Source organism: Loxodonta africana, chromosome 10, assembly GCF_030014295.1.
Source record: "Loxodonta africana isolate mLoxAfr1 chromosome 10, mLoxAfr1.hap2, whole genome shotgun sequence".
Lineage (NCBI taxonomy): Eukaryota > Metazoa > Chordata > Mammalia > Proboscidea > Elephantidae > Loxodonta > Loxodonta africana.
Window position 1 is genome coordinate 72,981,553 of NC_087351.1, and position 15,319 is coordinate 72,996,871.

Genomic DNA, 15,319 nt, shown 5'->3' on the forward strand with positions numbered 1-15,319 from the left:
GTCTTTTATCTGATTTTTCTTCAAGTAAATTGGTGTCAAGTGCTTTATCTTCAGTCTCATTGATTTTTACTTCCATTGCTCCAATTCTGCTCCTATGGCTTTCCATTGAGTTGTCTAATTCTGAAATTTTATTATTAATCTTTTGGATTTCTCTTTGCTGTCTCTGTATGGATTCTTGCAGCCTGTTAAATACATCATTATGCTCTTTAATAACCTTCTTTAGTTCCTCTGTTGCTTTCACTGTGTGTTCCTTAGCTTGGTCTGTGTTTTGCCTGATCTCCTTACCTATCTCTTGAAGAGCTCTGTATATTAATCTTTTGAATTCTACGTTGAGTAATTCCAAGACCTTCTCTTCCTCCAAGAGGTTTTCTGGTTCTTTGCTTTGGTCACTTGCTGAAGCCATCATGGTCTGCTTCTTTATGTGATTTAATATTGACTGCTGTCTCCAAACCATCAATAAGTTATTATGTTTATTTATTTTATGTTTGCTTACTGTGTCCTAGCTTCTTGTTCTTGTTTTGATATGCCCAAATAGGCTGGTCATGTGAGCTACTTGGATTTTTGGCATCTTTGAGGTTCTCACATCCTGTGACCAGGTGGTTAGAGCTGCTGGTAGGTTTGTGAGCCTAGGAGTCCATTTACTTTTCTTGTGTGGATTCAGCTCAGGTGTCCAGGTTGTCAGTCACTGAGTGTGTGGTGCAGGCTCTCACCTACAGTCCTAGATGGGCAGGCCTACGCAGGGGTGATTGGAGCAGGCACAGATATCTGGTTGTAGTAGAGGGTTATGTGCTGAGCAGGTAGGGATTGACGGCTGCCTCTAAGTGCCTGGGTGGAAGGCGTGTCGCTGTTCCCTAGAGTGCATAGGGGGGTGAGTTTTGCAACCAAACTTTGGGAACCCAGTGAGGTTGGCTGTAAGGACTGGGAGGCACCACGTATTTTCAGACCCCTGTCTTCGATGGCCAGGTAGAGTGGGTGGAACCACCAGTCCTCAGGCCCCTGATGTGGGTAGGTGAGGACCCTACTTAATGGGTAAGGTGGTGACAAATAGCACGAATCTGCCACTCCACCTTAGCTGATAACAGTTGAAAATAGGCTTCAGGTATGTACCCTGTTATATTATGCTAATGAAGGCCTACCCTGTTGAAATCGGCCCACACAGGTCTATGCAGGGGTGAAAGGCGTTCAAAGTCGGTGCCTATGCCTTATGCCTGTGCCTAGGCAAAGGGGCTGTACCTGCCCTGAGGTACCAATTTAGGGGAGCTAGCATATTGTTTTTTCCTGTTTGTTATTTGTGTGTTGATTTGTTCCCTCTCCAAAGCCAGGAGAATGGCTCGGAGGCTCGGCAATCAGCTGAAGCTGGACTGGGACTGGAGCAGAGGAGGGAGGGAGCAGATGAATGGGAGAGATGTACTTCCCAGAGCGGGTAGGGTTTTTTTGATCCTGCTCAGTTTCTCCTGGTGTTCCCGTGCACTACAGCAGGGTGCTGGCCAGGTCAGGTCTGGCAAATCCTTGCTGCTTCTGAACTGTCTCTCCCTCCACCTGTCTCTCAGTCTGACTCCTCAACTTTGTCTTTGGTGTTCAGGGCTTATAGGTTTTCGTATATAATCGATTCACTTGTTTTTTGGGTCTTTGTTGTAAGAGAGACTATAGGAAGCATCTGACTACTCTGCCATTCTTGTTCCCACCTCTGTAATTCTGTTTTTAAAATAGCTGTAAGTAATTCTGTCTCCATACATGTATTTTAAGTGTCTAACAAAAAGGATAATTACCTTTGTAAACTTATGATTTCTTAGGCCCAACTTCTAATTAAGACTTTGTCTTTTTTTTTTTTTTATTAAGGTTGTGTGCTTGTTGAATGACAAATTTGGAAGCATTTTCACAGTCAGGGAAAAAAAGTAGTTCATAAAAGTACATGGTTTGTGGGAAGAGAGATTGTTTTTGGTTTTTATATTTTAGCTTTCAGCATAGTGTTAATATCTCAGAGATGTACGAATAGGAAACATTCTCTTCAGAACTACAATCATAGCTGAAGATGTAGCAGAATCAATCAAAGCAGTAGAGGTAGTATAGCTCTATCGTAAAAGTCCTCAGCTCCTCTGAGGAACCTTGTACTAATCAGTTCACCAAACCAGCTACAAAACTGAAATAAAATACAAATAAAAATACATCTCAAGGTGAAATGAAAATTATTAGCACTTTTAAAGCTTCTAACTAACGTTCTGTGTTACAGAAATTCTTTATTCTCTTGTAACCAAGCTGTTAAACTTGGCATTCAGAAAAGTTTGTTGTTTAAAGGTTAATGAGAAAAGAAAATGCAGTAATTCTGGGAGTGGTCCTTTGGATTGACTTTTCTTATTTTTCTTTCCTTTCTGCACTTTGCTTCTAAAAATTTACCATAGTGTATCAGTTAATGGTGCAAGTTTCTCAAGCCAGACTGGCCATTTCTGTCACCACTAGCTGTGTAGTCTTGGATGAGTTATTTCTTTCTACCTCCATTTCTTCCTGTCTAACATAAATAGCAATAATATCTACCACCCAGGTTTGTTGTGAAAATTAAATGAGGAAATACTTGTAAATCACTTAGAATACTGCCAAGCATAAAAGTAAGCGTCCAAAACACAAAAATGTTAGCTGTTCTTATGTTCTGCTCCCACAGAGCCCTTCTCCCTTTTCACTGTTTTTAACATCTCTCCCCTCAACACTCATGCTACAAACTCATGTGTTTCTCCTTATGATTAGAAACAACCAATATGAATACTTTTCTACTTGGTATTACCTAATCAAATTTTACTCTATTTTACTCATTTCTTATATGACAGGTGTTTCTCCATCTGGTCTTTAAAAGAATACTTTCAAATTTTGTGTTTCGATTATGTTGACAGATTCTTTATTCCCTTCCAGGGTAGTTTCTATTAAATGAGTTCTATTATGTTTGTAGCTCTGGTGGTGCAATGGCTTAGAGCTCGGCTGCTAACCAAAAGGTCGGGAGGACGTATGAATCCACCAGCCAGTTTTTGGAGACCCTATGGGGCAGTTCTACTCTCTACTCTGTCCTATAGGGTTGCTATGAGTTGGAATCAACTCGGTGGCAACGGGTTTGGTTTCGTTTTGGTATTAGTTGTGTTTAAAGTGAAAGAGAAAAGAATGCCTATTTAGACAGTGTGATGGAACTAAATGATTTGTGATGGTTGAATACCTGTCTGTCCTCAAGGAACACCTTCTAGCACTAATACTGGCTTTGGTGATGTGGAAGCCAGAACCACTTAACTATAACCATGGCTCTTATGGATGACCCTGTTACGGCTATTAGAGTACAACATGGTATGTCTTGTATTAGGAGTCTGTTTCAGTGTCAGCAAAAATCATTTACAAATTCTTGCTTATGACCTGTCTCTGAAATTAGTCTTTAAATTAAACACTTCCTTATGCCATTAATGGAAGATATGAGACAAAAGGTGTGGTGGGTAGCTATTTGGTCTAATGAACATTTTGGTTAAAAGTAATGGCAATTTGAGCTGTCCTCTGATATAATATCTTTAAAAGTTTTCCAGTTTATTTTATTGAGCTGATTTTTCTTTTTATATGGATCTAATTAAGACGTGTTTCCTAGCAATGTATGTTTGGTGATCTTTTTTTGTTTCCTTTCTGTTTATATGTTAAGGTGGCAGTCCTTGCACAAAAAATTACTTACACTTAAGAAAAATAATTTAAACAGTGAATAGGGTGGTTTCTTCCTTTGTTTTACTTATTTAATGGTTTTTTTTCCCTAAAGAGAGCTCTAAGTTTTTGTAGCTTTTAAAACATAAACTAGCATTCTCTAAGAAGGAAGCAATATTTTGCATGTTTTATAATATTTGTATCTAGTATGCTGAGGGTTTTTTTTTGAGAGAGAGAGAAACATATGTTTGGTAGGTGCATATTTCTTGCAGTGTACATGATTCTATAGATTGAAATCTAGTGAAACAGGACTCCCATTTGAAAACCAGAGTTAAGGCTACAACAGAGGATAAAAGCAATCAAATGATTAGCCAGGGGCTAATAGAAATTCTGGGAGGAATGACAGATTGTGTATTAGAAAGAAATATGATCTCATATTCATTGATGCTTTTTACAACTAAAGAGCCAAAAGAAATAATAGAAAATTACTGAAAGAGATAAATGTCTGAAATTTTAGAAACTCATGTGGTGTTGGATTAATCCAAGCAAGAAATACTGCTGGGCAGATAATAAATTTCATTGTGTAAGAAGTCTGCATTCCTTGTTTTCAAGGTACTTTAGGTTTTTTTTTTTTTTTTCCTCACAAGGTATATTTAAGTAGCTCTAGGCTGGTTTCAGAAAATTCAATTCATGATTCTCATTGTCACACCATATGTGTATAGTTGTTTGGAATAGATAAAGTGGTACAAACAGAGACTTCAAATCCTTGAGTGGAGGAGGTTAAGCTAAACATTCCTTCTGTTCTGTGCTAAATTGATAACATTTTTCCTTCTGAGAATATGAACAATATAGAACACCTTTTCACATATAATCAATTGTAATACCCCACAATTAAAAGAGTTTGTAGAAATGTCTCAATAGGTTTTAATCGGTAGCTATACTTTTACTGGGGGGGAAGAAATAATATAGCCATAAACTGAAAAATATATATATTTTTTCATTTCAGAGAAGTGATTATCTATTTAACTATTCGACATTTTACTTTGCCACCAAACCCGTTGCCGTCAAGCTCATTCCGACTCATAGCTACCCCTAGACAGACTAGAACTGCCCCATGGAATTTCCAGGGAGCAGCTCGTGGATTCAAGCAGCCGTAGCTCTTAACCACAACACCACGAGGGTTTCCAGGATAAAAGTAACCAGTGGTTTAAATGATTGTTGAGATACCAAAGCTAAAGGAATGTTGAAAACCTCCTGGTAGACCCTGTCATGAAGCAGCAATGTGACTGTGCATTAATTAAGGGTTTTCAGTAGAGATGGGAAATTTCAGGTAGTTCATGGCATTTCTACTAAGCTTCTCTGTCAGTGGCATCTCCATGGTTCCTGCATCTTATCTGATGTTCAGATTCAGTGTAAACATGATTCAACTTAAACAAAATAATTACTTTAAATTTCCATAAAGAAAACACAAATGGAGGCTCCTACATCTTGGTTGTTAAGTGTTTATACAGGTACATGTATGTGTGTGTGTGTGGGGGGGGGGGGTGTTGTCTGTCTTCATACAAATGTACTTATGAACTATAATTCTTCCCTTTGACTTCTACTACTAATTCAGTGGTATACTTTATGATATTATTTGTATAACCAGTATTTTTAAACTTTTTTGAAATAAAATCACAAAATAAGATGTTGGTTTGCTATTTGTGAAATTATGTTTTTAAATGCATGAAATTAAGTATCTTCGAGCATTTTAAACTTTGGAAATATATTTAACGAGTTGTCTAAAATCCAGAAACCTGTTACTCGTTTTTCTTTTGTACAAGCTTTAACTTTTCCTAAAATATAAGCATCCGTTTTAAGAATCCCCTTTGGGCGGGGGTGAGGATTGTGGTGAGTATCCTTTTTTCGGCAGTGTTAAGTAGTCACAACAGTACTGGAATAATCATGGTGAAGTTTAGCTACTTTCAAATATGTTGGTTCTTCTTAAACTGTTTGACGCTTTTAATCAATTTTTCCCCAGATTTTTGCCATTCAGACTTGGCATTCATTTGTGTTCTTAATTTTGTAGGTCCAAGGAGAAGGTATAATGTTTCCTGAAATATAAATAAGTAATAAAGTAAATGTACACACAGAGAACACTGTTTATTCATCATCAACATTTTCATGTTGGCTTTTCTTTTCTATTTCAACATAATATCTCGCAGGGGAGAGAGACTCTTACTCCATTAAACTCAAGTTCTGACCCCGAATCATCTGAGTTTTTATATACTTATGCAATAAGTTTAAACTCAAGTATTTACATATAAATGGGCTCTGTATTCTGTAACTATATTAAAACATTTCCTGCTATATGACAGAGGTTTATAGAATTTGTTTTTTTCATAGCTACATCGGAAATAGGATCGTTATTAAAATGCTATAAAAGCTAGTTATTTCTTGGCTGCTGTCAATACAACATGGGATATAATGCGAGATTCAGATTCTGATTGCATAATACAGATGAGCCCTGTTAATAAAATGGAATAAAAGCTGGAAATTTTAACTCTTTAATGTGCTTAATGGTTTCCATTGAATCTTCTCTAATCTGATTTAGAGAATGATTTTAAATTTTAGTAGTTATAGATTCTGTTGTATTCTTACAATAGTGTTTATAATGTGCGGGAGTAGCAAAGAGAGGAAGAGAAAGGGAGCAAGAGGGAGCAAAACTTCTAGGGGAGGCCTGTCTCTAGGAAGAAAGAACAAATAATCAAAGTTATTAGCTATAAAATTTCTGTGTCAGTTGTTGCTAAACTAACCTGTAGTGCATTGGACAGAGGTGATAACATAAGAGAGTTTTTGTAAAACTTCAAATCAAATTTCATTTATAAAAGTCCTAAAATCAAGACCCTTTCTCTTTCCTAAATAGTTTGCTTTGGACTTGCAATGTAAACAAAATCATTAATGAACTTACCAATTATTCTTCTCAACAAAGTATGAATTTTCCACATGTTGTCATAGCCTTAATGGACATCTGTGTCCCTGGATAGATTATTCTTAACATGATGAAGTATAGAGTTCTAATAGGACCTGTTTTTATTCTTTTTGCAGCAATGTCATCTTATCTCCTAATTATTAGAACAGAGCTTCCTGCTGCTTTTTCAGAATTTTTAGCTGGAGACTATAGTGGGTAAGAAACAATATTTTACGCCGTGTCCGTTCATTTATTAATTCAATAAATATTTGTTGAGCTCTAGTAAGAAGTAAAACAAATGTAGTCCCTGCCCTCAAGACACTTACAAATTAGGAGGGGTGATACTAATAGCAAAGGAAACATTCAGCAGCATTTATTGATTACCGATTGTGTACGAAGCACTGTGCTGTGAATGATCAGAAATGTCGTGTGCAGTCCTTGTACTCTGCTGGGAGGTGGGGGAAGTGTCAAAATAGGTTAATAGGAGTATAAGGCAGGTCTCGGGGAAGAGTCAAGGAGAAATTTCTGGGGATATGGAATATTGGGGATGGGGAAAGGCTGAAAGTACTGACTGTAAAGGTCTTAAACAAAGGAGGGGAATAGATAATACTGTTCTCACTTCTCAGCAAATCATAGTGGAGAAAAATGTGACAGTTAAAACCATACTAGTGTCAGATTCTTATTATAAAGCGTGATAAAAAATAAATTATTTCAGGAACTTAATTGTTTCATTTCCTATTTTTAAAATAATATTATAAGCAATGCTAAACCTCATTATATCTCCTTTCTCTTTCCTTATTTTAATAATTCTGGGCCCTGAAGACCATTGATTCATTACTTTACAGGGGAAAACAAAAAGAAACAAATTAATTAGGCATTTTCTTTCACTATGTAGGATAAGAAATGTTGAGGAAAATGAACTTGAGAAGACTGAATAAATCCTTTTTTAAAAGTATCATCAAGTTATCATTGCACATAGTTTTTAAACCACAACAGAAAATCAGGCAGATTTCTGGATTTAAATATTTAGTTATTTTGCTCCAATAACTGAACGTGTTCTGAAATGTAGGCCCAGTTTTCAAAATTTAGTTTTTAGCTTTTGCAACTTAGTTTCCATTGACGAATTCTACTTAGCCAACTACAGATACATATTTGTAAGGAAAGTATGGTGTACTTTAGATTTGAGTAGATACCATCAGGAAACTATGGTTGAAAGATAGTAGACAGAAGTCCTTAATAATTTTTCATCAGAAGAAGAAATTGTCCCTTTGTATATAGTACTTTACAATCTACATGATTTCCACGTTCATTATCACATTCGATAGTTAACAACTACCCTGTTCGGTCTACAGCTTTGTCTAGTTACATTTTAATTTTGTGCTTAGCTTGATAAATGATTGCTATGAGAAATAGCTATGTGAAAATCACTTTTTTGTTTGCTGTAAAAATATTGAGGGCAACCTGTATTACTAAGACAATTTTATGGGAGACATTCTTTTATAATTTAGGGCTAAGAAAAGATTTATTTCCCCTGAGGAACTCAAGGCAATATGAGGTAGAATAAAGAATGCTAGACTAAGAGTTACAATTTGTGTTCTATCCATTTCATATTCAATGATCTCAGAAAATTCCCTTAATTTCCTTTAGCCATATAACTTTGAAACTTAGACTTCTTCACCTGGGATAATGGAAGTTCCAATATTGTCTTAAGTTGAGATGATCAAATAAGATGTACGTACACATGCTCTTGTAAGCTGATAGCTCAGTGTAAATGTTAGGAAATTAAAAATTTTAAATGTATCATGTAAACTGTGTCATCAGTATAGTTGTCACATGTGTTTTTCTTTCCCTTTGTCCTGAATTTGGTTTTTTTTATTACATTTTTTTTTTTGTCATATGTCCCTGTGGAAAGAGGTAGAATATAAATACATATAAACTTTAGAAATAATTAAAGTGGTAATTATTTGACAGAACTTATATTTAAACCTAGGTCTTCTTTAAAATGATACTTCTATGATAGCTTCTTTTTCAATCACCATTTACATCATTGGTTTTTTTTTTTTTTTCCCCTGGTTTGTCTTAAAAACAAAAATTAACTTCTGTCTACTCACATTAGTATAAGTTTGATTAAAATGTTATATTAACGTCAGAAATGAATGTTTTAAGCTGTATACTACAGAATCCCATGGCCAGTTTGCATTATCTATTGTTTTAAAATTGCATGTTTTTAAACAACCTCATCTTATTTTAAATGGAATGTATATTTCCTTATTTTGGATTTCAAAGTTTTGAAAAACATTAATAAATGACTATATTAATTGATTAAAAAGTAGATGAATTACCAGTTTTTAAAACTTAATGCTGTAAAAGAATTAAGAAATTAAAATTATGGCAATTGACTTAACTATCTAAATAGGGCAGTTTATTTCTAGATAGAATTGCACAGCAGTAGTTCTTCTGTGAGGTCAAAATGATATTGATATGCTCTCATTTTAAGGTTAAATTTACAATTAATTGCAGTTAAGATTTTTCGGATGTGCTTATTTTCTGGGTTATCTGTGACATTTGATGTACCTTTGTGAAATACAAATTTTTGTAAAGATGTTATCAAGAAGAAAGTTAATGTTCATAATATTGTAATTTCAAAAATACTATCAGAAACCAGAGGCTGTAATACTTATACTGAACTTTTATGATGTATCTACATTTTTCATAGAATAACTTTAAAATCTATGGCTGTTAAAAGTTGGAAGCTCTCTGTTAACATTTAATGATCTTGTCAGGGGCATATGATTGACATGATTAAGTTGTCTTGCATCTGAGTTACATAACTGATATGGGATGTGAGTAAGACCCTAATTCAGAACATATGATACTCTTGTCCCATTCCATTCGAAAATGAAATTAGAGCAACTTACAAATAAATCTGGTTTTCATTAAAATATGGAAAAAAAATCTGCGTGCCAAAGCATTTGCAATACAGCTAAGGATTTATACTCTGTATTTCATACTTGGAACATTTTTTATCATATAGGATTAAATCCACAGATCAGACATGTTTTCTAGGAAGTATAAAGCTTTTTACTCTAATTCTTTTGGCCGAAAGAGTGTATCTTTAGATCACAGTAGGAAAACAGGAGTCCTGTTAGATAATTATTTTCCCCTTGCTCCCTTAGGAAAAAATTTACAGTTATCACATCCTTCTGAAATCTTGATTTATAAAAAATTCATTTTCATATATTCTTTTTGAGATTTATTTTTACTGATTTGTATTTCTCAGGCTGGGGTTTTATTTTGTAAGTTTAATGATTTCTATTCTTTGGAAGTTATCCACTGTCAAACACAGTTCAGTTGGATGTGACATGCACAATGGGATCTAAACTGACTTTACTGTGCATTACTGTATTACCTTTATTGTTATGAATGGTAAAGAAAAGCACTGTATTTATAATTGGTTTTATTAACACAGATTAAAAAGGGTAAGAAATGATTAATAACTAGTAGCCAAGCCAGGGATAGAGAAGTTATATTTTACAATAAAGTTCTTTTTATACTAGGAATTTAAAGTTCAATACTGTGAAGAGAGCGTAAAGTACACTCTTGAAATGATTGAGGCAGTGCCTGAAAAATACCGTAAACTGAGATGAGTGGCTATTCAAGAGTAGAGAGTATTTCCGCGCTACTATCACTGAGATCACCATAGTCCTTTTGCTGACTTTCCAGACATGGAAAGCGAAGCTGTTGGACGAGGTGATCCCTAAGCTCTGCGGTCCCTTCCAGCTTTAACATTCCATGACTCTGTGATTCCGAGTTACTGCTGGGAGGAGGTAGAGTTGTCTTCAGACCAAGTTAGTGCTTTGAGCAGTCATGTGGCTTCAACAGACATGAATGGTTATCTGAAATAGTATAAAGTAACTATTCAAGGTTTCAGAAAGTGGTGCTTTATTCTTACACAAGGTAAAAGAGTCTTTGGGCCTGGGGGTTATTAGCATGCTCCCTTTTGCACAACTCAACTTTCATGACAGCAGGAATGGCAGAACTAACAGATGGAATCTGCTTTGGTGCTCCTTTGGGCCTGTTTTTTTCTCCTGGCACTGCAACTGTCTGGGTCTGATACTGGGTCCCAGAAGGAAGGAGATTACAGGCATAGAGCCCTGGGCTTTCTGCCAGCTTCAGAAATTTAGTTGCCAGGTGTTCATATTTTGAAGTTATCATTTTGATTCTGATTCAAGAGTGACTAAAAGATTAACATGTTGAGTATAATTTTATTTTTTTAATGTGTGTACTCTCTTAGGACCTCCGACATACCAGAAGTTGAAGGGCATGTGGAAATGCATGGAGCACAGCTTCATGTCCATTACAGCTAGAAATACTTGTGCATAGGTTTTGTTTCTGGCACATACATTTCCGGAGAATGTGAATTAGGGCAGAGAAGGGAAAAATACGATCATGGTGCTATTTTTGATGCTGCCACTCTCTTACTCTGTTAAAGAGAAAGGAAGTTGTCAACACCCGATAGTAACAATTAAAAATACATTGGAGAGGACTTTCTTATAAGCCAGGGTATAAAAGACACACAATGAATCATAAAATCCATGTTAGAAGTCAGGGGTTGAAACCTGTATAGAGGAAAACCTTTTCTTAATTTAACATGGCAGTGGGAGACTTCGGCTACCTGGTAGAAAGTGAAAGAGGATGCGTTATCACAGATGGGGATTCTGAGAACATCTGCCAAATGATTCGAAAATATTGTTTCTAGTATCTTTGTGACCTATTTGTGAGGTGAAACCAAGGGTCTAAGAATTTTGAATGGGAATAGTTCATGGCGCCTACTCCTTCTCAGCCTGACTAGTTCTGCGTTTACCTGTTTAGCAGTTGTCCGTTAAATTTAAGAAAATAGGTTCCCTTTGTTTAAGGTGAGTTGAAGATGATGCATTAACATTTGTAGCAAATTCCTTTTCCATTTGTTTATGAAGCTATGTCTTTTATAGACAAATATCACAGTTAGCTCAGATCTCTAAAACAGTCTATTTCAGCACTGTGTTAGGAGTGTACAAGCAATTGGTTACCAATATCAAAGTCCAAAAGTTTGTAACTGATTTGCTTTTATTTTTAAAATTTGTGCTTGTTCAAAATCACTCCGATAAATAAGTGTTCTCTCACTAACTTAAAAAAAAAGTAATACTTATTGGTCTTTAATGCTCTGAACTTCAGTTTTACCATGAATTTTACCTTGTTACTATCGTGTTTGTCTATATATATGTATGTTTCAGTATAAAAATATTATAGCTCCATTACAGAAAATTTAGAAAACAAAAATTACACATACTATTCTAGCCTAATCACTGTTATCATTTTGTTATTTCTTTTGAGTTTTCCCCAGACTTTTTTACATAATTAATAATATATTTTGTCTTTATAGCATTAGCATATTCCATTTTACTGGAGTATCTTTTTAAAAAGCTGTGTAACATTCCATTGAGTATCCTGTTATTGACCTAAATATTTTCTATTGTTGGATATGTAGAGTTTCCCCCCAACTTCTCTATATTGTAATAGTTATATTCAACAGCTTCATATACATAGCCCTTGTAATATTTTAGATTATTTTCTTAGAGTAGATTACCACACATTTTTATTGCCCTTGATATATATTATGAAAGTGTTTTCTGGAAGCTAGCATTAATTGGTGCGATCACTAGCAATATATAAGGGGCAAATTATGTCACATCCTTAAGTATTATTTTTTAAGTAATTTTTCCTAGTTCATTTGTTCAGTTTGCACTAGAGATTGGATTTTTTTCAATGTGTATTTACTACTTATGTTTATTATTTCTTCAAAACTGAGATCACACAATATATGTTTACTGAATATTTGTTATATTATTATACCTGTAAAATGTTCTTTGTAATGATTGTTTCATAATTGATTTTAAAATTGTCATGGTCTTACACATCTAAATTGTTTTCAATTTTAATTAACTTAAATGTTTTCAACAGGCATCTTTTATAAAAATCTTTGTTCATATTGCTAATTGTTTCTTCGTTTCTACTCATCTTTTATAATGTTAAAGGGTATAAATATTTGAAGGTTCTTAATATCTGTTGCCAAAATGCTTTCCAGAAGATAATTTATAAAGTTTATATTCCCACACCTCATCACTTCTCACCAACATTGCCTATTATCTTATTTTTAAATATTTGGTAATTGAAAAATAGCATCTCATTGTTTTTATACATTTGTTAAATGTAAATTTATTAATAAGAATAATACGATCTCATGAGAACATATTTTAACAAAATGAGGTAGGCTTTTCCTAAGGGGTAGTTATAATGGTTATAAGTTGGGCATATATACATATGTGTGTGTATGTGTGTGTGTGTGTGCACAAGCACAAACTCTGGAGTCCTGTACCTAAGATAGAACTTTTTTTTTCTAATAGGTCTTGGTATCTTAATGGACAAACACTACTTACAATTATTTGCATTGCTATTGTGTTCCCTCTTGCACTTCTTCCCAAAATAGGTAAGTCTTGTAAAAAGAAGACATGATTTGTTTAAAAGAAAGAGAATATTAAGGAACTTTTAAATTTCATAATACCACATTTTTAGCAAAAGGGCGGTGGTTGTGAATAATTTTAAACTTGGCTTTATTTTGAGTTTTTCAGCCTTCAGTCCTGCCTAGTTAACCTAGGACTTGATTTGCAGTAGTATTTTGTCTGCCCCACTAAAATAAAATCTTTACAGCGGAACATTAAAGGAGCAGCCTTTTCTTACAGCGTACCATTAGTGGTAAGCCAGTTCCAATTCTGCTCTACAGAGCTCCATAAATGATCTGTGACAGATAGTTGGAATGTTGTTATTCTGAGCCCTAAGCCCCAGATACCAAGCACTGTAATAGAAAACATGCCCAAGATGTATAGCTTTAGCTGTATGTTAAGATCACTTTCCTTATAAATTGCATTTTATTTTACTGTTATTTTACAGGCTTCCTTGGCTACACAAGTAGTTTATCATTTTTCTTTATGGTGTTCTTTGCTCTTGTGGTAAGTTTAAAATATAGTGCGTTGCTTATCTCACTAAAATTGGGCTCATTGTGTAAATGTCTTTTTTTTTCCTCTTGACTCTGCTTTGTGTTGGGAAGGGTATCCCATTTTATTTCAATGTGTTATTTATTGAAAGTACTTTTGGTTCACAAAATTATTTTCCTTTATTTTATCTATTTTGAAAAATCTTAGAACAGCATTTCAAATTCACCATCTCTAGAGATGAGAGCAAACCAAAATCTGTTAAAACTTAGAAAGAGTATAATTTTTGTGTAGGTTGTATATAAATTTATTTCTTTACAGTAGTGTGTCTGTGTGTGTATATTCAGGCATAAGAATCAGGCTGTTTCTAGTCAATAAAACCAATTTGATACCAGTCATCTTAATTTTGAAAGTCTGTTCCATTAATGAAACCAGAGCTTCTAGGATTTAGCCATTGAGGGGAGCTAGTAAGAACTGGGGTGCCTGAGTTCTCCTATCTGGTCTGGCTTATTCAGCATAGATAAGCTCTCATTAAAAGACTAATGCAAAGAAATACTTTTCTCACATATAGAACATATTTTTCTCATTTTAAACTAGTTCATTTTTATTATAACATAAGAAAAATATTTATCAAATGATAAATTTAACTTATTTTTATGTTTACAAAACAATTTAAAAATAAAAGGGAATTTGAGTTTCAAATTTCCTTTTAATTCTTCTAAAACAGGTAGTAACATCCTAAAGACAGTATCTTTGTGTGAAATTTTGACAAAAATCCTATTTCTCTTTCCATAGCATTTTATTCCATAGTTAATGTTTAAATGTCAAACCTTAAGTAAGATTAAACATTTTAAACTTGCCAAGAAGATACTTAGCCAAATGGCCTTTTCACAAGCTTGGTTAAACTCTCACTTGTTATTGAGAAATGAATTAAAGAAAACTGCCATACATAAGAGCAAGACAAGACATCAGTAGTTAAGCCACATTATAGTACCAGATTTCGGAGCTGTCAAAACAATCTAGGATGCATTTAAGTTTGGCTAAACTATCTTCTGAGATATAGGGATAAACAACTTTAGATTACTTAAATATTATATGGACGGGACCCTGGTTTCAGTGTGCATAATTAATAACCTTAAAGCTAAAACAGAAACTTAACAGTGTTTGCATTTACTGTAACCCTTTGTTGAATTTATCAACATTAAAATCATTGTCCTTCTCCAAAATTATCTGACTTGTATCTTAAAAATAAGTGAATTGAGTATACACTTTCTTGGTTCCATGTTGAAGAGGGAAACCTTGTAAATATTTTCATCATAATTATTAGGTATGGCCTACATGTGAAAATGAACATATGAATATGAAAGAGAATCAATGTAAGATACCAAATTTTTCCCTCACAGATAATTGGCAATCCAAGTGTTGCATAGGTAGAAGTAATTTCATTTTCACAGCCAATAATTTTGAAGCAGATGACATATATGGATATGATATGTCTACCGTAGTTTACACAGTATTCATTTCCGTCATTGACAGATACTCTTTAATTCGATGCAGATTCTACTGTGGCAGTCATATGGAAATAATACCCGTATTCTAGCATATATAATAATGCTTTACAAACCGTCTGCTCAGATTATTTTACCTGTGAGCACAATTTAAATTTGGCCGATAATGGGACAAT

General features: G+C 34.3%; 1 protein-coding gene across 8 annotated transcripts in view; it reads left to right on the forward strand.

Moving 5' to 3' along the window:
- Positions 1-15,319, forward strand: part of SLC38A6 (solute carrier family 38 member 6) — an 84,320-nt gene that overhangs the window by 35,705 nt on the left and 33,296 nt on the right. For 7 of the 8 annotated variants that reach the window (XM_010588676.3, XM_023546232.2, XM_010588675.3 and 4 more), the window contains 3 exons: positions 6,745-6,823; positions 13,051-13,133; positions 13,595-13,653. In XM_010588676.3, the coding sequence (XP_010586978.1) occupies positions 6,745-6,823; positions 13,051-13,133; positions 13,595-13,653 (221 nt within the window). The remainder of the gene's footprint in view (positions 1-6,744; positions 6,824-13,050; positions 13,134-13,594; positions 13,654-15,319) is intronic. The other variant, XM_023546234.2, reaches the window with a different exon arrangement.